This window comes from Paramacrobiotus metropolitanus, unplaced genomic scaffold (genome assembly GCF_019649055.1).
Source record: "Paramacrobiotus metropolitanus isolate TYO unplaced genomic scaffold, Prichtersi_v1.0 Parri_scaffold0000066, whole genome shotgun sequence".
NCBI lineage: Eukaryota > Metazoa > Tardigrada > Eutardigrada > Parachela > Macrobiotidae > Paramacrobiotus > Paramacrobiotus metropolitanus.
Window position 1 is genome coordinate 287,829 of NW_026570286.1, and position 22,747 is coordinate 310,575.

At 44.5% G+C, this 22,747-nt stretch overlaps 2 protein-coding genes across 2 annotated transcripts; one reads left to right on the forward strand and one right to left on the reverse strand.

The window, feature by feature from the left end:
• The first annotated feature begins 2,631 nt into the window (after positions 1–2,631).
• Positions 2,632–7,542, forward strand: LOC129594228 (importin-8-like). The gene is made up of 9 exons (XM_055490847.1): positions 2,632–3,221; positions 3,541–3,835; positions 3,975–4,247; positions 4,345–4,651; positions 4,720–5,177; positions 5,528–5,851; positions 5,909–6,445; positions 6,713–7,066; positions 7,162–7,542. The coding sequence occupies exons 1-9, from the start codon at positions 2,761–2,763 to the stop codon at positions 7,240–7,242; spliced, it is 3,090 nt and encodes a 1,029-aa protein (XP_055346822.1). The 5' UTR covers positions 2,632–2,760; the 3' UTR covers positions 7,243–7,542.
• On the reverse strand, positions 7,476–22,679 carry LOC129594229 (regulating synaptic membrane exocytosis protein 2-like). Its single transcript, XM_055490848.1, is given in 16 exon segments — positions 7,476–8,114; positions 8,513–8,845; positions 9,032–9,258; positions 9,613–9,953; positions 9,956–10,105; positions 10,229–10,505; positions 11,114–11,243; positions 11,332–11,502; positions 11,875–12,013; positions 12,200–12,280; positions 12,364–12,535; positions 12,985–13,643; positions 14,791–15,240; positions 16,759–17,355; positions 18,077–18,296; positions 21,637–22,679. Coding segments are annotated over 16 exon segments (4,434 nt in total). The 5' UTR covers positions 21,750–22,679; the 3' UTR covers positions 7,476–7,740.
• Between the last annotated feature and the right edge of the window lie 68 nt (positions 22,680–22,747).

A 22,747-nucleotide genomic window follows, 5' to 3' on the forward strand; every position in this document is an offset into this window, starting at 1 on the left:
TCCGAGATATATTTTTTGAACCATTATTTACATAAAGGTCACACCGAGTCTGAGCTGCTGTAGTGGTCGCAAACAATAATAAGGGAATTCGAAGTCAGCTAGCCAGTTATTAATACGCGAAGAAGTCCTCGCCTCAATCACCAGCTCTCTCAAAATTTTAAAAATCACTGGACTAAAATCGATGCATTGCAGTTTTGTTAGTAATAGATTAGGCTGTCGAACGATTTTTATACAGATTTACGGCTGTACAAATATAACGGTGAGCCTCTTTTCACCTTCATAAAATGCGGCATTTACTCGTGATCCAGAAAATATATTCCATGAGCGTTTCTTAACGTTTCCCTTAAGCGGACAAAACAAATTACCACCGTAAGTGCTACTTAAGAGGTTTTGGGGAAGGCTGAAACTGACAGAAAGACAATAACACGCGGCAGCAGTATAAATATTTTGTGCGAATCATCCAGTTAGATCATAGCGCATATGAAGAATTATAAATTATCAAAACATTTCTTATTTCTTATTCACGTATTTCATGAGTTTGCACTGCGGTACCAGAATGATATACGTCATTCTGATGATAAACTAGCTGTTACACAAACAACTAATTGAAGATGCTCATTTAACAAGTACTTTCTCATATAAACTCACCATCAGCTTGTATTGGTTATCATTAATATACCTAATAACGCAAGTAAAGCGGTTCTGCCGGACCACGAGATCCGACAGAACTGCTTAAGAGATGCAGTATCCTTTATCAAACAACATATCGGATTATTTTGACGAGGCATTACACCATTTCTGTTCGATGCGGTATTTGTTATATCTATATGTACATAAATACGGCCACCACCAGGCATCAATGAAAAGCCGGACAGCTAAAATGAGCACTACAAATCATCCACCCTTTCACACATCATTTTAAACCTACTATGCACATTTGTCAAGCTCAATTAGTTTCGCTAAAGAATAATAGAGAAGAGAGGGGAAAATCGATGCATCATAGCCGTTTCCCTTCCTGTTAAACAACAACCAACATACCCGATGTCCACAAAAGTGGCAAAACAGAGAAGTCGACGGATCATAGCGTTACGGACCTGTTCATTATGTAACACTTTTCAAATCCTGCCGATTATACTATGCAGTACTTAGTACTACTTACTGACAATATGAATTATGAAGTCCCACCATGTTCCGCGGTATGTTCAATGCGCTAAACAAAATTAATACTCGGATAGGTACGGTACCATATTAGTATTTACTCTGTACAGAGTACACAGTACAGCAGCCAAACCGCTCGTACCCGTACTTCTGCTTCATTCCACGGGAAAACACTCACCGTATACCTATTTTTAAAAACAATATGTCTGAAATTTTATATTATTAAAATGCCATATTGACACACACTAATGGATATATAAAAATTTTATACACTACTGTAATACGTTTGTCTTCTGTAGGGAGCGTAGAACAATGTGCATGGTACTGATTGGGCTTTGAATCGATTATCCGGCACACCGTTTACATGTAATTTTCTGAAGTACAGCTGTATTGTTCTAGGCAGGTGCTACGACTTTAATTTGTATGATATGATACGCTCTTTTAATTTTTACTAATTATGATGTTTATGACAAGATGTTTATGATGTTTATGTTTAGAGGATGTTTTACAAAGTAATATTTATCAGTTGGTGGTAATAACATTACCTTTATCATAGATTATTTTATGGGAAACTGTTTGGTGTTTTCTGCTTCAGAATATAAAAATTCTGGGTGTATATTGATAACAAATTCTTCTATTTTTGCACCGTACACGGTATACGCAGTATTTCCATCGTTGGATGTACTGTGTTCATTACTTCATACTGTGCAAAAAAAAGAATTGCAACTGGGACCGACAAAGGTGTCAAATCCTTAATGCCACACAGCTTCCGCCATGTCTCTCACCAATCAGCTATTAATTCAGAATACAGAATGACACGATTGTGAGGGATCTCGAAGAGCTTATGCAACACGTTACATTACTTATCTGTATAGTTGGCCATTTTACATACGTAAATTTTGAAAAGAAAGCACGATCTTAGGCAGTGGACACCCGACAAAACCGATCAAACTAAACGAAATAGCAAAAGAATAATTAATTATAAGTACTGCACAGCATGCAAAGTGGCAAAGTATAGCGTATTGTACATGGAAAGACTCGACAATGATACACAAAACATATATAGATATAAGAGTATTATACATTTTGTGTCCTTATTATTTTGAAGCGTTCTTTGGTTTGAAACCAAGAAACTATTCAGAATTTTGAGTTCGACACTAAACTGTACATAATTGTGAGTATACTTGTGTGAGCGCATAACTCACAGCAGCTGCGTAATGGCTGTCAGGAGTATAAAAATCAAAAATGCATTATAATAAAATAGTATGCAGTTACTGTATTACTTAATTTTAAACACTGGTTTTAAGCAAGCACTAATTTCTGCAGTACGTGTACGAAGTAGAAGATTCAGAACTGGTATACCGGTTCGCTTCCGCTTGCATTGGCCAGTTGCAACACCCAGTCACACCCGCTCAAAAGTTATCCAAATTTCATTGGACCAATACAGTGCATAAAGACGTACCAGTGTGCTTTAAATGCGTACTGCTCTGCTTGCAGTTTTCAAGAAACTCTGCGTTTCGTTTTGATTTTTAGAACTTGTTTCACCATAAATATTGGAAAATATTGTCAGAGTTTGTACAATCTACGTCATTGGAGTCTACGATGGTAGCCATGGACCTTCAGAACCTTGCTAATCTGTTTGCGGCCACTTTGGATCCGGCGAGCCGGTCGGCCGCTGAACAGCAGCTGGAGTCGATGAAGAAGGTGATTTCCTTCGGCCCGCTGATTCTCCAGCACATCAGGTCCCACGGGGACTTACCGAGCCGGCAGGCGGCGGCCATCTATCTAAAGAACTATATCTCTCACAATTGGGATGATCCCACCGAGATCCAGATCGAGAGAGCCCGCGAGAAGGGCGAACCCGCACCGTTTTCCATCCACGAGCAGGATCGTGCTGTACTGCGCGATGGCGTGCTCGAAGCTACCATCGAGTGCGCTGAGGTCCTGCGTACGCAGATGGCTGTCTCACTGGAGACCATCTGTAAATCTGATTTCCCCGATAAATGGACGACTATTGTCCAGCGAGTTAATTTTTGTCTGCACTCGCCTCAGCATGAACTATGGTAAGGAATGTACAAGTCGTTTCTCACATTTAAAGAACCTTGTTGGAAATAGTTGGTACATAATATTAATAGATTTTTACAAGTGAGTTTTAATTGTATTTTTTATAAAGTTTTTATGGTTTTTCTACCAATTTTAGCCTAGCGGTTTAATTTTGTCGGAAGAGCGCTTTTTGAGATTTGGGGAAATCAGAGCTTACGTGACTGTCAGTTTGCTTTTGGTGTGTTATGAAACGCACTTCACTGTGACACCAGCTTCGCTTGGTTTTGGATTTGTCCAATTTTTCCATATTCATGCTCTTTAACAACGTTGCTGCCATAGGTATGGGGCATTGATAGCATTGTACCATTTGGTGCGCGCATTCGAGTACAAAACCAACGAGGAGTGTAAAGCGATCGATGAAGCCATGAAATTCTTACATCCTCTCCTCTTACAACGGGTCCGTGAGCTCATTCCCGATCTGTCGGAAGCGTCGTACTCCCTCATCAAAGTATGCCTGAAGATCTTCTACTCCTACACCCAAATTGACTTCCCCAAGGATGTACTAACGTTCGAAGCGACAGAAAAATGGATTGATACGATCCGCCATGTTATCGACGCGCCTGTGCCACCGAAGGTAAAATATATTACTGAAATCAAAATTAATTTATTCAATTTCAAAATAGACTAAGACTGCTTATTTAATTTTAATGTATTATCAGTTTGTCAAAGCTGACTGCAATTTGTTAGACACGATGTGACATTCCCTGTTGTAGGTGGATGAGTTAGAAGAAGACGAGCGCATGGATACTATCTGGTGGAAATCGAAGAAATGGGCATTACATATATGCACCAAGATCTTCGATCGCTACGGCACACCGGGAGAAGTGCGCAAAGAATACAATGGATTCGCGAAATTCTTCGTGGGTCGACTAGCCAAGGATATTCTGCAGTCGGTGTTCCAGCTGCTGGATCGGAAGATCCAGGGACATTACGTGTCCAATCGATGTCTCCAGCTGGGATTGACATATATCCGTCAAGCGCTGAAGGTAAGGAAAAGCCACAGACGGTGCTTTGCAGTTGCTAATAAAGGGCAATATTTACCGGCAATGTCGGATAATAATTAATCATTGATTATTTTTGCAGGTGCCATCCTGTTGGAAACTCATCAAACCCCATGCTCACGATCTTCTATCCCGTATTGTCTTTCCCTTGATGTGTTTCACGGAACAGGACACCGAACTGTGGCAGGACGATCCGGTGGACTGGATCTTATCGCGTACCGATATCCATATGGAATATATGTCGGCCGAATCCGCCGCCTCCTATTTACTACATACTATGTGCAGGAAACACCCCAATTTGCTAACGGATATCCTGAATTTTACATTTGCTGCCTTGGGCAGCGATAAATCATCGCCCAATGACAAAGATGGCGCACTGCACTTTTTCGGTAATTTTCGGATTTGTTTGGACTTGTCAATCATAATACGTGCATTTATCGTACGTCTTTCGGTACAGGTGTAATGGGACGCACACTGATGAAGCGAAAGCCTTATAAAGACAGCGTGGAATCGCTGCTGGTGAATCATGGTTTTCCGGAAATGAAAAATCCCCATCCCTTTATACGCTTCCGTGCGGTGTGGTTGTTCCGCCAGTTTTCTTACATGGAGTATCATAATAAGGATAACTTATATGCCGGGTTGGACGGTGCATTGCAACTGCTAATGAAAGACACACATTTACCGGTGCGGGTAGAGGCGGCATTGTGCTTGAATGAAGTGTTGGATAATCAGAAAGCCGCCGAAGATTTCTTACGGCCCCATGCGATCAGTGTCCTCCAGGTGGCACTGGATCTGGTCCGCCTGACCAACTACGAAGAACTGACCGAAGTGCTGCAGACGTTTGTTGTGGAATTCCCGGAGCAGGTGGCGCCGTGTGCGACAGAACTTGCCACACACCTTCTGCTAACGTTTCAGGTAATGCTTGTACAAATGTTGTTAATCCAATTTTAACAAAATGGTGTGAGCTGTTCCTTTCGCTGAATATGCCGGGTATGTAAGTACATACAGCTTTTTCGAGTTCGGGTATGATTTTCTGTAGCTGTGTGATGTGTCATTTCATTTTCCAGTGGGATTAATTGTTATAATATTTTATAATCTAGATGGTTCTTTATAATTTCATTAATTCTGAAATAAAATTGTCTTTTTGGTTCTTTTAATTTGTACTGAGGTTGTTGTTATATTTTATTGTTCGTGTTTTAACGGTTTAGTTTGAAATAAAATTATTTTTTCAGGTTTTTGTACGTAACGATGACAATTTTTTGCAGAATATTGTCCATAGAACAGATCAGCAGAATAACGACGACGAACGGAGTTCGGTCCTGACCGGTATGTCAGTGTTGCAGACATTGGAACTGCTGAATGACTGCACGGTAGAAAAGCCAGAACTGAACGCTCAGTTAGCACCGATCGTCGTAAAAGTCATTCAGATCATATTGGAGCATAATTTATCGGAATTCTACGAAGAAATGTTTGGATTATTGACATCACTTACATCTAAACGGATATCGCCGACTTTATGGGAAGGGTTCAACGTTTGCTCACAGATATTATTCAAGGGCGATGTTGGCGTGGATTACTTCAGCGACATGGTAAACATTTTGTCTGTTCTCGCGTTTTATAGTTAGGTATGACGAAATGTTTTGTAGGTTCTCTGTTTGTACAATTACGCCACAAAAGATCCTGAAGGCTTCATCGGTGGTCCCGATCGAGTGAAGAACATGTGCCACATGTGTGAACACGTGCTGTTCAACGAGGAAGCCGGCGAAGATACACAGTGCCATGCGGCTAAACTGCTGGAGGTGATTATATTGACGTACAAAGGACAGATTAACCAGTTTCTACCGGCCATTATTGAGCTGGTCTTCAAGAAACTCTTCTCCTCGCAACATCTGATGGCGGAACTGAAGACGCAGTTACTGCTGGTGATTATTGCCGCGGTGTACTACGATCCACCGTCGGTGCTGTCCTTCCTGCAGGCCGCCACCACACCGCAGGGTGAATCGCTGATCAGCAAATTCTTGAGCATGTGGCTGGCGGAAATCGACTGTATGTTCGGCATCCACGACCGGAAGTTGGCGGTGTTAGGACTGACGCTGTTCATGCAGTTGCCGGCGACGCTGCGGATGCCGGCTATTCATGCGCTGGCGCCCAATTTCCTTCCAGCATCGCTTCAGCTTTTCCAGGTACCGTATACATAGTTTATGTTCAAGCGTTCGTGCATGCACCATGCAGTTAGCCAGGGACTTATGTTGACTTTTTCACTCGAATTTGAAGGATGCATTAGTTGAATATTAATTTTTTTTAGTTGCTCTACAATTTAGCACAAAGTTTTATTACTTTGTTTCTTAGTTTAGTGGGAAATAGTGGGGTTTTATCAAACATTAACTAATGGCTAAACCACAATTTCGTAAGTGGTAGTTTTGCTTTATTGACAGAAAAACATTTTTCAGGGTCTGAAGCGGATGTACACTCACGCGGATACGGATTCCGAAGATGAGTGGACGGATGACGAAGGCGAGGAAGATGTCGTGCACACCGACGATGAAGACGTTAAAGAGAAACCGAAGCGCCAGGACAAAATGGAAGGCGAGGGGGGCGATGAGCCCGAAGAGGAAGAGGACGACGATGAGGACGATTATTATTCGGAGGATTACGGATCCGAAACACTGAAGCAACTTACCACACCACTGGATACCAATGCCGTTGACGAGTTCGCCATCTTCAAACAGACCGTACTCGGAGTGCAGCAGCATGATCCCGAATGGTGGAATGTGCTGGCGATGAAAGCCAGCGAAACCGATAAGGTAACGTTATTCGATAATTATGTAATTATTTTAGCATATTTGTTTGGGTATTATTATAGCAAATCTGTTATCTAATTTTGATGTGTTTTTTGTAGAACTTACTGCAGGAGATGTTAAAATTTGCGGATGAACGCCATAATCCACCACCCGAACAGCCTCATGTTAAACAGCAGTAGACGCTGCATATTGCCCGCTGTTATGCAGTTTGGTTTGAATGATAGAAGTATAGTGATTGATAAAATTTTTATCTTTAAATTGCGCGTTGGTAAACTGTTGATCTGTTTGTCGCTGAGGATGCGGATGTTGGGGCCATAATGTGCGTGTGTGCATTGTGTATCGGATCACGTAACCCGAATTTAATGCTAAATTTTAATCGTTTTCCCATGAAGGGTAAAACTCGGCTGAAAATTTTTCGTGATTTGGTCCTCTTTTTAAATCTGTTACAGTTGAACTGGATTAAATATTTGTCAGAATTGCACAGCGGGCCCAGTCGCGTGGGATAGTGATCAACCTTCATTTCTGCATCACAAATACCAAATAATATAAACCATCCGATAACAGTATCAAGGGAATCGGAAAGAACCAGTTGCGAATCAAAGTAGAAAAACGAGAGAGAATTGAACAGTTGATATTCGGCTGCTGGTTACACATTTACAACCAGCGAACATTCACTATCAGCTGACATCCTGATGGCGGGCCCGCTGCGCCTGGCGTTCCTCGATGGACATGGGCACGCCGGGATTGGAAGGGTAGGCGGAGCGGGAGTGGGTGTTGGTCAGGGATTCCGGGTCGAAGAGCTTGTACCAGCCGATGACAATGCTGGACAGATCAAGATCGTCCATATTGATCAGCGCCAGTCCGATGAGCACTTTCTTCTCCATGCGTCCGTAATCGCCCCACACGCTCACCTGCAGGATGCGGTGTTCGATGCCGTCGGTGAAGCTAAGCACCTGCCGGTAGGGGGGATTCAGGGAGCGCGGCTGGGTGGCGGTCTTCTGTTTAGCGATGATGCGTTTGTCTTCCATGAGCTGGACTTTCACATATGTCGCTATGGCCGAAAACAGATTTTTATATTTATGTATTCTAGCTGCTGATAAAGGCAGTAAAAGGTGGAGGCTGAAAGCTTTGCTTCACCGACCAAATTTAAAAGCAAGAGATGCCTGATATTATAAACGAAATACGAATGCAAAAACTTCTACGCTAACACACTGAACTACATAGTTCTGAAGTACATACTGCCAATATAAGGGTATAATTATTTTACTGAATAATTATTTACTGCAAATGCGATCTTAATTTCTCAAAAAACACACTTATGTGACGATACATCTTTAACAAATACGAAGCAAACACGATTAACTGACCAAAAGCCTAAAAGTATTTCGTATATATATTCAGCTAATATTTATGACTCGCAGGTGAATAATTGGCTTAGTTAGCACTTACAAGGAAGAACGCGCGTGCCTTGGCGTGGCACGAGTCCGCGGCCACGGATGACCTCCACATCGAGTTTCCCTTTTTGGTACTTAATCGTCAGTTGCAGTTCACCCAGACATGGTGACGCCAAAACCTGTCGGCCCACCAACTGACCGGGCCCGAGCCCTTCCACGAAGTTGAGAAGATGGGTGGCTTCGGCAAGATGGCTTTGACTGCGACTGTAACTGTGACCGCTACTGCTCACGCTCCCGTCGTTCGAATCTTTGCTCATCTGTTTGACCATGGAGGCCGGCGACTGATGCCCGACTTCTTCGCTTCGGGTGAAAGTCGGTCGTTTGCTCTCTGTAAAAAATTCTTAATTAAAAACAATATTCCAAGTAAAACTTATACAAGACAAGTGTCATTAGTATTAGTAAGTAGTATCAGCTTAGATTTCGGAAATCATGTAAAATATGACCATGTTTTTTCCAGACCTAGAAAACGTTTGCGATGAATATAATTATGCGTTCACCGTGCCGGTGCACTGACCTTTCTTCAAGCCGAGTATGGCTGCGGCTTTGGAGCTGACGCCCTTGCGATTTCGTTCTTCCATTTGGGCCAGATATTTGGATTCGAATTCATCATAGTTGAACTCCTTTTTGCGGTTGAACACATCGCTAGCGCTAGTGCTCTTTTCTAAGGCAGGAGGTTCGCCGGCGCCCACTTGGGAGCCGGTGTCATCCAGATCCAGGCTTTGTAATCGCGATACGGAATCACTAAAATCACAACCATTTTCGTAAGCGTTTGTCCCTTTTCTGAGTACGTAGAAAATGTGTCGTATAACACGAAAAAATACGAAATGATATGCTGGCGGCACAGTGAAAGTACTGAAAATAATAAACGGTCATGTCAAATAATAAGAATAAAGAACAGAGCAAAATAAGAACAGAGCAGTTTAAATGAAACAGAAGTTCGTACAGGAGGGAATATAATATAATCCAATTACATAACAATTTGCTTTCACAGAATAATCATAAAAAATTACGCGCAGATGATCCTACGATGGATTACAAGTCGCTTATATAAGACAAGACTAATCCGGCAGTATTACGTAATTCCGTAATATGTACCTAAGCTTCCTGCGATGATGATCAGGCACCAGCAGGGCCAAATCACTTTCGCCGGCTTTACTGGTGGGCTCACTGGAGCGGCTAAGCGACGTGCTGGTATTCCTCATGGACCGGCGACTAGCCGAGCGGGAATGGCGTGTATTGGAGAAGGGATCATTTTGGTCGCTGGGGACGGAGAGAGTGGCATCCATGGCTGTATTCCCGTTGCCGGCGCCGCGTCCGGCCACGTCGCCGGACGACAGCAGCGGTGTACTGCCGGTACTGCTGATCGTCACACCCGATCCATACGTCCCACTCCGCTCCCGATCACGCGGATCAATGTTCTCCTCTTGTGAGCTGTTTTTTAATAACTGCTCCAATTTCGGCGGATGATGATGACTATGGTGGTGGTGGTGGTGACCGTGATGGTGGTGGGGCTGAGGGGCGGGGCGGAGGGCATAATAACACTGGGATCATCCGGGTCACCGGGTACTTTCAGAGTCGCGTTGTGAAGCTGTAAGGGAGTATAAAAGAGACAGCATTGTAGACCAGTCAGACGACAGCGTCAAGTGGCAAACAACACAGCACAGTGGGGAGAGGAGGTTAAGCACCTAGTTCGCGTAAGCGCTCCTTCTACCTGCATAATTGGCTTGGCATCCCGCGGATCAGTGGAACGCGGCTGGCTGTGGCGCGAGGTAGAGGAGGGCGAGAGAGAGGCGGGTGCGGTCGGGTGCGGCGAGTGCAGGTGGGAGGCGACGGCGTCATAGTGCTCAGCACCCCCACCCGGGAGGGGAGCGTTGAGGGAGGGACGGCGGGGGGACGACGCGGAGGGGTTGGCGGCAGGCAGGATGGGCAGTTGACGTTTGCGGGCCGAGTTTGACGTTCGGGATGCTGGGCGAGAACCGGGAGGTGATCTATGCATGTACAAATATCATTAGACCATTAGATCATTAGATCGATATTTATGAAAATTTCAAAAATCGTCCTGTTTTATTAAACTGCTGGCTATAATAATTATGGCAGCGTAGTCCACAAATTATAGTGTAATACAGATACAGTTATGCCCAGAAGAGCGTTTTTGAATTCCAGTTTCATTACAGTACGTATCGGTGTCATATGGACGCATAACCGAAAAATGTCGTTAATTTTTAGTATGCCCTTTCCCAACTATGCGATAAGCTGTATTTTCGACGCGCGATAGATGTGTGGTGCGGTATTCCTTCTGTTAGTTTATTCATGTCAATAAATAAACAAACACTGTGAAGATATATATGTACGTCAAACGATGCATCATGGATAGTGCATCGTCATCAAAAAAGCAGTGCTCTTATGAATTATGATGCAGTTATCAAATCATTGTTCACTGTACTCTCCCACACTCTGCACAGACACATCAATTACGCAGCACTAAACGCATTTGAATAATTTGTTTAGCACAATAACAGTCATATGGTTAATTGTGTGGATAATCAGCTGGAAGTAAACTGCCGTCTTCCTGTGCTGCTAAGTTTGGACTACCCACCCTTCCTGTTCATCGTAATAATAGCTCTCCTGACCAGCAGGAGGCGCCGAATGGGCTGAACGGCGATGGGAGCGTTGCGAGCGCAGCTCACTATCCGCTAAGCCGCCGGTCGGCTGTCGACTGCGACGATCTGCAACGGGGAATTAATTGAACAAGTCAGAAAGCATTAACGTTTGGTTGGACCAAGCAGTTGCCGAGGTATACCGGCACCTACGTACCCTGATCGTACGGCTGATCGCGATAACTGCGCGGACTCTGCTGCTCCGGATACCGCGTACTCTCGAGCAGTCCCGACGGTCCATACCGTTGCCGGCTACTGCCCACACCGCGACTGGGATCCCAGTATTCGCGCTGCTCTCGCGATGACCGCTGTTTTCGACGCGGACCAGCTGCAAAAATCAAAGATGTTTATTTACAACTTCTTATCCAAAGCTATGTTAAAATCCCGCGCAATCAGTTTAATTATGTAGATGACAACGTAGGACTGCCTAGTAAAATTATACTGTGCATACCACGCTCATTTTATTGTAGTGTATTATAAAAACCGAAGATTAAAAAATTTTGCTATATTTCCAAGCACGCAGTGTGTTGCAGCTTGATGACTGTTTGGCTCCAAATCGTGTCATAAAAGCATTAAGGTGCGTGATTGTGATTGATGCTCCACCCGTTTCAACCATTAAATCTTAACGTGAAACCGGAAAAGAAAGTATTAAGTTTCTGGCGTTGCGATGGCGTTAAAGCCTGATCAATGTGACACCAACCCTCGAGCATATCAGGATCGGAGATGTAGTCCATATCGCTTAAGCGGGACACCGAACTTCCGGCAGGTGATAAGCCCTCGGCCGAGGCTATGCTGTTGAAGTCCGGTTCCGCGTAATTAAGGGCCGGAGGACGGCGGGTCTGCAGAGAAGGAAATGGGATGAGCAAGTAAATCGCCGACATCCGGTTGCAAAACCGATAAGCCCATGCATGAAGAACGTTAGCATAATGCAGTGTGATTATATACAGACTACAGAGTACTTGTACGCGCCAAGCGCAAAATAAATATAATACGGTGACCTTAATTTTGCAACAATGATGACGTACATCAACTCCAGTGTCGGGATATGTCAGATAGAACCAACGCGGTTCGTCGTTGAGTGCCACGGAGGCCAGCTCGATCAAGGACTACAAGAGATTTAATTGGAGTTAATGTCGTAATGGAATGCACTGTATATGTGTGCTTGATCGATAATCGCTAATCAGCGTACTTCGCCAACGAATTCGTTGTTGGCCTGGGAGTAGCGCTCATAATCCCATACGGTGATTTCCAGTGTAAGGTCATCCAGTTCGGATTCTTTTAGGGGCGCGTAATGGAACATCTGCTGCCATTGTGGATCGTTGGTTTTGGAAATGATTTTTGTGCGGCGCTTCGTTTGCTCGCTGTAATTTCAAGGGCAAATAAATACAGAGTCAAAGCCAGGCCAGACTACGTATTACATGATACCGGATTTAGCATACAGATACTATACAATTCCACAAACCGTTGGTGCTGTAAAATACTGTAAGACTAAAATAAAATACTGTAAGATATTAATTTAGTACCTACAATTTTTTTAGATTTCCGTTATTAATTACTTATTACACTGTTTATTATAATGACCTGCATCGACCACTTATAGTTTCTGCAACTTGTTTTCAACTACAGGTAGATATCTGAGCGACTTATTTGCCTGTGCCGCACTTTCGCATTATAAGTATTGTACTGAGTCAGCGGTTAAAAATAGGAATGGTATGTACTATATATCGTGTACCACCAAATTAGAATGAACTTCACTCACATGGTATGATGCCTTGAAAACGAATCAAAATATAAATGCACAGAGACATACCTGCGATTTGGCAATAAATACAATTTGGCATAGGCATTGCGATAGGATTGGTCCGGACGGGGAAGCAGTTCGGCGGCCTGTATGACGGTGACGGTGAGGCGGGCATCCGAATGCGAATAGTAGAAGCTCAACTGGATGCGCCCACTGACGAACGGAACGCCCGGTTGGCCCGTGCCCCCGGCCGCCGGGAACTCCAGAGGCGGGCCGCCGCCGCCTCTCCTGCGGCCGCCCCGCGGACGCGGCGAATAACGGCGCGGATCGTCGACCCCCGCGCCCGGCATGCCGTAGCTATCGCGGTCGGACATTTTGCGGGACACCATCAGTTCCACTTCCGTCTCCTCACGTGACTCCCCGATAATATCGTACACTTCCTCAAAGGTCAGATTTCGCAGCGGCGTGCCGTTCCATTCCAGGACTTCGTCGCCGGCTCGCAGATGCCCGATCACATCGGCCACACTGCCCGGCTTGACGCGGGTCACCAGCGCCGCCATGCGCCCGCTGGCCGTCATTTTGCCGCCTTCCACCTTTAAACCCAAGATCGTGGCGGAATTCATGGAGCGCGAGACGTCACGTGTCAGTTCGTTCGTGTACTTCCGGAGGATCATGTGGCCGATTAGACGGTGGCCATCAGCACTCGGCTGCCAGGTGACATTTGCCGGCTACACAACGCAGTAACGAAATTACAGCAAACCTTCAATTTTCGTAGCACGTATGTACCAGCTACTATTATTTCGCTTAATTAATTTAATAAATTCCGCATCTACAGATGTCTTACGCCCTATCTTCAATTTTTCCGGTTTCAGTTTCCGCAGCACGTATGCAAACGCTATTACAATTCCGCACAATTAATGTAATAAATCCAACATTTAATCTATGATCTATCTTTAATTCTGCCGGCTTTTACGTGCGGAATTCAGCATCTATTTCGTGAATGCACAGTCTATAATGCGGATGGCATTTTCGGCAATAATTGAGCTGGGATGAAGTCCAAGGCTTTAGAATTTCCGCTGTAACGGTGGCTGCCGTCAGTGTATGTGTACTGGGGCTTTGTGTCGGAGAGCATAATCAAGACGATCATTGCCGTGAATTACAATTTGGTTGTCTATCGATCGGATATGTGTGTCAGCTGTACACGCGCCCGCGCGGATGGTGGGAATAGTGGGTACGTGTAAAAAGGAGCGGGTACTGGGAGCTGGGCGGGGAGGAAGAGATAGGGAACGAGAGAGGAAGTAAGCAGCGCATCGAATTGTAACTCTCTGGTTAGGCGTTAAGCTAGCGATCAGTTCAGAACTATAGCCAGCGATTTCCGGCCAACTTCCCATTCATCTGCACATTTAACTACCACCACGATTTGCATATTCACCCAATGTATAGACCCTTCAGTGTGTACGAGACCCCGGTACACAATTGTCCTTCGACCCTTTTCAAATGGCACAAAATGCCCAGCTGTCCCGATAAAAATGCGCTATCGATGCGCAGTTTTTCCTCATGTTTAGGCACAACAGTACAAAAGCACTTTTGTAATATTGACAGACCGTCCTATCTATCAGCGCGCTGTATTTCATACGAAGGCGGACGTCCTCGATGTCATTAACATAACTCAAAGTAAATTGTAATAATTTTAATTTAATAAAAATTACAACCTAGCTGAACCTACAGTAATTAATGCAGGTTATGCAACCGACCAAAGAATACGATCGAAATGCATGCACTGTATAAATCGATTACTAAAGTGCCAACATTCTTAATTAAATAACATATGCATGAATTTTTTTATCAATATCTCATTATAGAAAACGAACATACCGATCGCGACTCATCGTACATTCCTTCCTGTTGATAATAATCCGGCTCTTGTTGCGACGACATCCGCCAGAGCCGGCCGGCGCGACCCGACCGGACCGGATGCCGCAGTCCGGGATGCGTCCGCGTGGAATACTCGCTGCGGTAGCTGTGAATACTGCCATCATCACCGGTGAAATCCGACAGATTGGACCGCATCTCTTCCTCGGAGCTGCTGAAGGAATTCTGCTGATACGCCCGGCGTCGCTCATCCACATTGGCGTATCGCGATGAGCCGGCACCGGTTTGGCCGGAAGTTCGGTTTCGCGCGTCCCAGTTGTCGTAGGGACCGCGGCGGGCGTCCACTTCCCCGGCGTATTCCCGCTCCAGCTGGCCGTAGCGGTCGTAGCTCTGGGTGCGACGACGCGCACCGCCTTGCTCACGGCTGTCGTCCAAACCGCGTCGCGAAGCCCCCTGTATCACGCGACAAAGCTGGCTTAACTGAAGTCATTGCCAGATTTGTAATTACACGGTTTACACCTGTAGGCGAATTATCTCGCTGGCGATGTATTGGACATCACCCATAAGGTCACAGTCCTAGCGCAGTGCATGTGTGCTTGTATAAAATTTAACTCATTAGAAAAACAGCTGTCTAATCAAGTTTTCATGTTAGAACAGAACGGTGTTCTCCATCAAATGCTCTGCAACCGATAGAATTTGGGATTTTCATGGTTATCGCCTATCGGTATAAAACAGGGAGAGCGAGATAACATTACTGTACAATTCTTGGTGTTAAAATAGCACTGCAACAACAATATTATTTTTAATAAACGTTTCTTTAGAAAAAAATCAAAGCGATATATATGTCAGTTATTAAACAGAAATATTTTATAGAGTTCACAAATAGAACAGCGTATTACCGCAATTACGTGCAACTCATTAATGAAATCATGCAGATTACCGACTTAGTGGGACGCTTTGGCGTTTCCGCCTCCTCTTTCCCCTTCTTATTCCATAATAACATCATCATTTTCAAGAAAATTAGATTTACTGCTGAGCATTCGTAAAATTTTGACGATAGAACTTTTTTTGTTATAATAAAAAGTATTTATAATTAAACTTGATACAAAATGTAAAAATTGGATACTGGTCCATACTATCTTATCCTAAATGCATTCAATCGCTGCTTGATGCTTGAGAAGGTAGACTCACTGACTGCAAAACGTCTGACCCATCCCAAGAAACAGCAAACAACCCAACACTCTACCCCGCCAACTTGCTCTACCTTTTCAAAGGTAACTTATGTTGCTTTTGAATACCTATTCGAATCGTCTCTGATTTGAGAAAAGATGTTATCCATTTCTGATTATGGACTACTTCACAGTGTCGCTGCGCCGTATTCACCTTCCCCCTATAATGTGCCCACACGGCACATTGCATACTTACGCAACCCACTATTGACAAAAAAATTGTAAAAGACCCTTTAATCGACAAAGTGCACTGTCGATCTTTTTTCCTAACACAGAGAAGAAGATACCCATATGTTGCGCCATCCCACGGCCGGCTCGCAGATTCCCAGCGACGTATCCATTGGCAAATACAATACCGTATATATATTCTATATATATGTCGACACACACATACGGTCTCGGCACGGTACACTGCACATACATATAGCCAATAGATCATATCATACGGGATATTGCACAGAGAACACAGCGTCTGATCCTCAGCTAACGATGTTTAAACGAATTCTCCCCATGTTTGTTCAGGACAAATATCCGCTAGGATAAAACCCAGTCGGCCCCGTCCGACTGCTCCGCGCTCCAGCTCTGACTTTTAATACCGCAACATATATACTGTACACCCCGCGCGCAGCGGAATGGCCATACGCGTGGGGCGTAATTACGTATATACGGCATCAATTCCATTCGGTGCGGGGTAACGTTACACCCCGAACACCCACACTGACTTGCACACGCTAATATTCACCTGCGAATCCGGTCGCCGCGGCATCTGCCGTGTCCGATTACGCTCATCATGGAAGTCCTGCTGCATGGTGCGCGGATCGGGTAGGGCACGTGACCGGGAGGGATCACGGGTACGGGAGGTTACCGGCGGTGTACCGGGACCATGCCCGGCTCCGGGGGCCGCACCGGGTGGCGTGTCTACTTCGAAGCCGCGCCGGCGCATGGAGGCCTGCCGCCGCATCTCATCCTCCTGGCTCATCCCGTATCCCGGGTCAATGGTGCCGTGACGGCGGAGGGATTGTTGGCGCTGGTGTTGGGTGAGGGGCGGGCCACCGGCGCCCGATGGCGGGTATTGGCTGGGATCGTGGCTTAGCTGGCGCCGGAGACCGGGATGCGGCGGACCGCCGGGCGCGCCGGGACCACCAGGCCCACGGGCGGACATGCTACCGTTGAAGCGCTGCTGCGGACCGTTGGGTGTCTTGTTGCTGGCCGGGGCGGCGCCAATACTGCCGGCAGTACTGCTGCCCGAGAGCAGCTCTTCCGGTTTGCCGTGATACCACTGACCAGTCTTCTTGAGCAATTCCTGCTTCTTTTTACACAGAATGCAGGTCCACGTAAACTAAAGCGTTAACAGAGCAGCAATAAGTTAATTGTCACAAAACGTCTGTGATTTATAAAACATTGATAGTGATATGTTTGTAATATTCAATATCACACCAAACTTCTGTTGTGGTACGCTCATTCACACAGAAACACACGATTAGTGAATTTGAGGAAGAATTTGTCGTAATCAGTTCTAATACAACTTGCACCAGGCATCAAGAAAAAATCCCGCAAGTACTATAAAAAATATAAATGAATTTTTCCAGTTATCTGAAACCGCTACACATGCGTTTTTTTCCCGATCAGCAAGCCTTACAGCGCTTTTTTCAGATTACATTATCCAGGCTAAAATAAAAGCCAAAATACATTATACAACACAGAAGTTGTGAATTTGCAGGATAATTTTGCATAATATAGTTGCTTACTCAATTAGCTATGGGTTTGCTTGATACCTAGTACAATGAAATACTGACCGATAGCCGTTGCGCTGTGCACTAGCGCAACTTAATTAGAATAAAAAACCGTAAACCACAGCGCATTCTTATACTTTTTACCATAAAAATATTCATTAAAAATGAATTGTTTATACAGACATTTGTCTGAAACACATACTACACAGCATGCGCTTTATCTTATGACATTATCGCAGAACCTTTGCTCGAGCGACAGTACCATCAGTCCATCACAACAAGGTCATAACTACAATAGGATAGACACCTAATAATTACGGGTCTCACCTTGCCGTTTTTGATGGGTACTCGAGTGCCGCAACGGGCGCAGCTATGACGATGGCAGACGTTGCACTGATGTCCAATACCATCAGCAAACTTGACCTTCTGGCAAATATCACAGAGTCCTTCCTTGTCGGGATCGGACATAAGGCCACCAAAGGGATGCGGCTGCAGTTTCTGCGTCTGGACACGCTCTTCCATCTGCTTGACTTCCGCAGCCAGATTTCTGCGCAGATCACCGTGTTACACTTTACCAATTACGCACTATACCAGAATTCATACATGTGAAATTGTGGCACATTGATAATTAACAAGGTCCGAATTATTATAAACGAATTTTGGGGTCAACTTGCACAAGCACTACTCTCGTCACAAGAAATATTGGACAGATTTCCTCCAGATTTACAGAGGTGACGTTCACAGACGCATCCCCACACACGAAATGGCTGGCGTATATTGGCGCGGGTGATGGTGATAATGTCACACCGGTGAATAGCGTCCCCTAGCGTGCTAGTTTGCTCAGTATAGTGCACATCAGATGGATAGTTTTTACAAACAATTACCCCTTGTTATTCCAGTAAACAGTGCTCTACATTATGATAGCAATATGCAGTCATAGCATCGGCGGCGAATTATAACCGGAAAAAGTCACCATATTTACTCTGGGAGAGGGATTAAAGGTTGGTGGAAGGGGTCTGGGATGCAGCGAATTAGTGCAGGAAAGCAGCATAGGCAAGGCAAAAATGCCCTGTTCAAATCATTCTATCCGGATATACGCCGTGTATGCTTTATGCTTTAAGCCACCGAGAGTCTTTTAATATGCTGTAACTACTTAATGCACATTTCAGTCAGGTTCAGTAGTATGACTGCGACCAGTGGCTGATACAAGTACTTAAAATTTTTAATTTATTTTGCTAAAAAAAGAAAAAAGCTACGTTTCGTAAAGAAGGAAAGGCGTTTTCAGTGGTGAGCAAAAGTGCCCAGATTCTAGCAAACAGCGCCATCAAAAATTGTTCGCAATTTATTTATGTTGTCATATTTAATTTCTTACAGCAAAGAATTATGCGCAAAACTGATTCGTTTCAACTTTACCAGTTCACAATATATTAACGAACGAAAAGGTTGAAATATATAAATGCTGGCGCATACGCAGGCTGTACAAGACTTCTTCTGATTAATTTTACAGCCAACGTTTGAGAAAGCTTTAGCGCATTTGCAATATTGTTCAATGGGTTATATGTAATGATTTTGTCAGTACCACATCTATTTGAAAATTTATGGCGTATTAAACGCTTTATCCGTTTCTCCAGTGTCGCTTCAAAACAATCCAGGAGACAATTTCATTCGTTAATTCTATACAATTAGCGTCCACTAAAGGAAATTGCAGTTGTGCTTTCTGAATGATATCGCGGCATGCCTACATTGTTAATAATATCTTTATCATGGGCGTATGCGTAGCTGAACGTGTTAATGGTAATATTGCATTGTATTGGGATCGATGATATTGTGGAAAGTAAATGGATCAATACATATCATCATTTCGTACCATCACATCATATTGGCTGCCGTCAGTGACTAACGCTACTGGCGCAAGAGAAGGATGAAACTGCATTCCCGTTTAAACTGGACATTCTGGCTCCGCCATTGTAACCATATACATATCTCCTCGCAAAAAAAGTATCGACCCAATATGCTGCATATGTTATTCACTACAGATATGACTGCACATATTAGATCATAATTCATAGGAAACCATGCCGTCACCAGTTTGGCAACACGTTAAATTCGCCTTGGCAGATACGAATAATTATAAAGTTTTCAGTACGAACACTCCTTTTATGCAAAATTAAGTTACTATTTCCTATGGGAAAGGTAGTTCTTCATTCAAAGTAATGCTATTATTTTGAAACTATTTCATCGGTTTGGGATGAAATGAAAACTACATAGCTAGTACCTTTACGACAAAAGTATCCAGAACGATAATCCAAATAAAAACTGGAATGAATAATAATTACTTAAAACAATCATGATATAATCACGCTCACTCAGGATATCCTACAGTCTTTGAATGTTATTATCGTATTTACTGTTGATTACTTTCCGCTCGAGCGGTTTGTTAGCCGGCATTGGGCGCGCAAATTCTAAAGCCATGTTAAATTTTTCGCTTAAAATCCCGATAAACACTCCACAAAAAATGAATAGTCTAAGTAGCAAAATGTCAAATGTTGATAGGAGCTTATCCAGCCGTATGATGGCCGGATGAATGGGGGAGAAATTATTCAATTGTCCCGGCATCCCGGGTCCCATGCCCTGTTGCCTGACAGGGCCAACTAGAGCTAATACCGGTGGCAGGTATGCCTGACCATGACAAATCAAACATCATACCCCCTCCCGCTCGCTCGGCCCTAATAATATTGATAAAAAGCCCAAACGGAACAGCCCGTCATATATATACACTTTCGGCCCGGCTCCCCCATCAGCAGCTGTATACATACAACACTACATGACCCCGCCCCAACCGTAACGGCCTACTTTCTCGCATATAAACTATTCCCGCTTTGCCACTTTTCCTCTCTGATTTAACCCAGCCGCCTCGCACAACTGCCGTATACAATCCCGAGATCTATTTTATTCCGGCCACTGAAATCATCGTGTGTGTATATGAGAGCGCGCGCGCCGTGCGTTCGCTGATGGCGTCGGTCCGTGTGTTTGTTCACGGAGGTGCACTCATTTCCTACCCGTCATCGGTTTTGTATGGAAGGAAGACAACCGATCTCGTTACTTAAATCCGAGGCGCGCTTCATCAAATGAACAAAAATAATAATGGCATCAAACAATAAGCAAGCCTTCCGCCGATAATGCGATGAGGTTGATATGCGATTCCAGATTACTGCCTTTCTAATTATAGAGATACAATAATTATTTCCTCTGTTTATTTCCTCTTTCTAATTATACAGAAATAATATTTTTTTCCGCGGAAGAAAATATTTAACCAAAAGACAAAACTGTCGAAACTGTACGTATAAAGCAACGCACATATCGAGTGAAGTGAAGTCAGTATCAAATGGTATTTTTTTCGACCAGCGTGCATTTGTTCTAATGGTAAATTTCATAAATGCGCTGCCTGATTTCCAGCATAATAAAGCAAATTTTAAATTTTAAGTTGTACAGTTTCCGAAATTGTGAATTTATCCTAATGGTAAATTTCAGAAACGGCTCCCTGATTACAATTTACGAGCAAACGTTCAAGTAAAAGACATAAGTATTAAGTACCAGAGAAAAACAGCGGCCGGAATTCATCTGAATACCCATTAATGTCTATCACGATCAGATGGAAGGGTTTTTTAAGCGGCAGAAGTTTGACCCGAGGCCGCTCTATCCATTTAAACACGTGCGCCAGCCATCAAGTGTAACAATCGCCCGATGGGTCTGTTTTTCGGGGGATATATTGAATCGGCTACATCGTTTGCTGCTACACAGTGCCCATACACAAACGAGAGTGACGAGGGCCAACACAGCAGCAGAGAGACACAGAACAGAAAGCCCTGTATAGACATTCAACTCACTTGACAACTTCTTTATCCTTTTCTTCCTCATTTTTTTGCCGTTGTAGCACTTCTTCAATAACACGGCGTTCCTCCTCGGTCAGATGGCTGAGATCAGGCGCAATGTCCGCCATGTTGCAGCAGCACACAGCGACAGCACAACGACGACAACGACAACGACGACACAGGTCCGGTCATGAATTCACCGGGCCACAGCTGTACGTCACAATGACAATAATCCCCCGACAACAACGGCACGCGGGCACACACGCTCACAACGACAATTGTCCCCAGACGAACTGGTCGGATGACGTGTAATCTGTCCGTTGGGCAGGCAGAGCAGATGCGCAGTGACGATGACAATGGTCCGGCCCAACCAATGAAACCCTCTTCAGACCAGTCCGCACCGCATGGGGAACCCATCAAAAATTGTGCAGGGAAAATATCGCTCGGGTAATCATCGCATAATAGGTCACAGAGTAGATCACACAACGCCACAGACAATCACAGCACACATATGCACAAAAACAGAGACAACCGTCGTTCGCCCAACAAACACCGCCACTCGCTGTTTGCGCGCCCTCCGTCAACCGGCCATTCTCCCTGTGCGACAATGACGATTCAACGCGAGACAATGGAGGACATTAATGGGAATGTAACGGCACTTCATTATGGGCAAATTAGCTGTGGACGATGCGTTGTGATCCCTTCACTTTTCATCAGATCATTTACACAAGGAAGAGTACGCGTACATGCGCGCACAGACGTTGTTGCACAGGGCCATATGCAAGATCGTACGGCATACACACACAGTTGGAAACACAACACAGGGAATCAAACGCGAAGGAAATCGACGTTGGTGTGCGCCCTGGCCATGCGGGAGAATTAATGCCCCTGTATACTGGAAACGGGAACTCTCTGCAGCACTGCTGCGGCACTGTCAGTCTGTGCAGATGGGAGCCGCCACACTCGCAGCAAAACAGGGGAATCGATATTGGCAACACACTGATGAGGAATATTTTTCATGCGTGAGATTTTTCGCGTGCCCATCTGCACACAACACACACACACTAATACCATACTGACAATCGGCACATACAATATATTCGCCTATACATATCCCGGCTGCATT

Excerpts from the sequence above, each read along its gene's own strand:
- LOC129594228 (XM_055490847.1), top strand. The coding sequence starts at position 2,761 with ATGGTAGCCATGGACCTTCAGAACCTTGCTAATCTGTTTGCGGCCACT. Across the intron at positions 4,652-4,719 it reads TGGCGCACTGCACTTTTTCG|GTGTAATGGGACGCACACTG; the intron begins GTAATTTTCGGA and ends CTTTCGGTACAG. Across the intron at positions 6,446-6,712 it reads CATCGCTTCAGCTTTTCCAG|GGTCTGAAGCGGATGTACAC; the intron begins GTACCGTATACA and ends AACATTTTTCAG.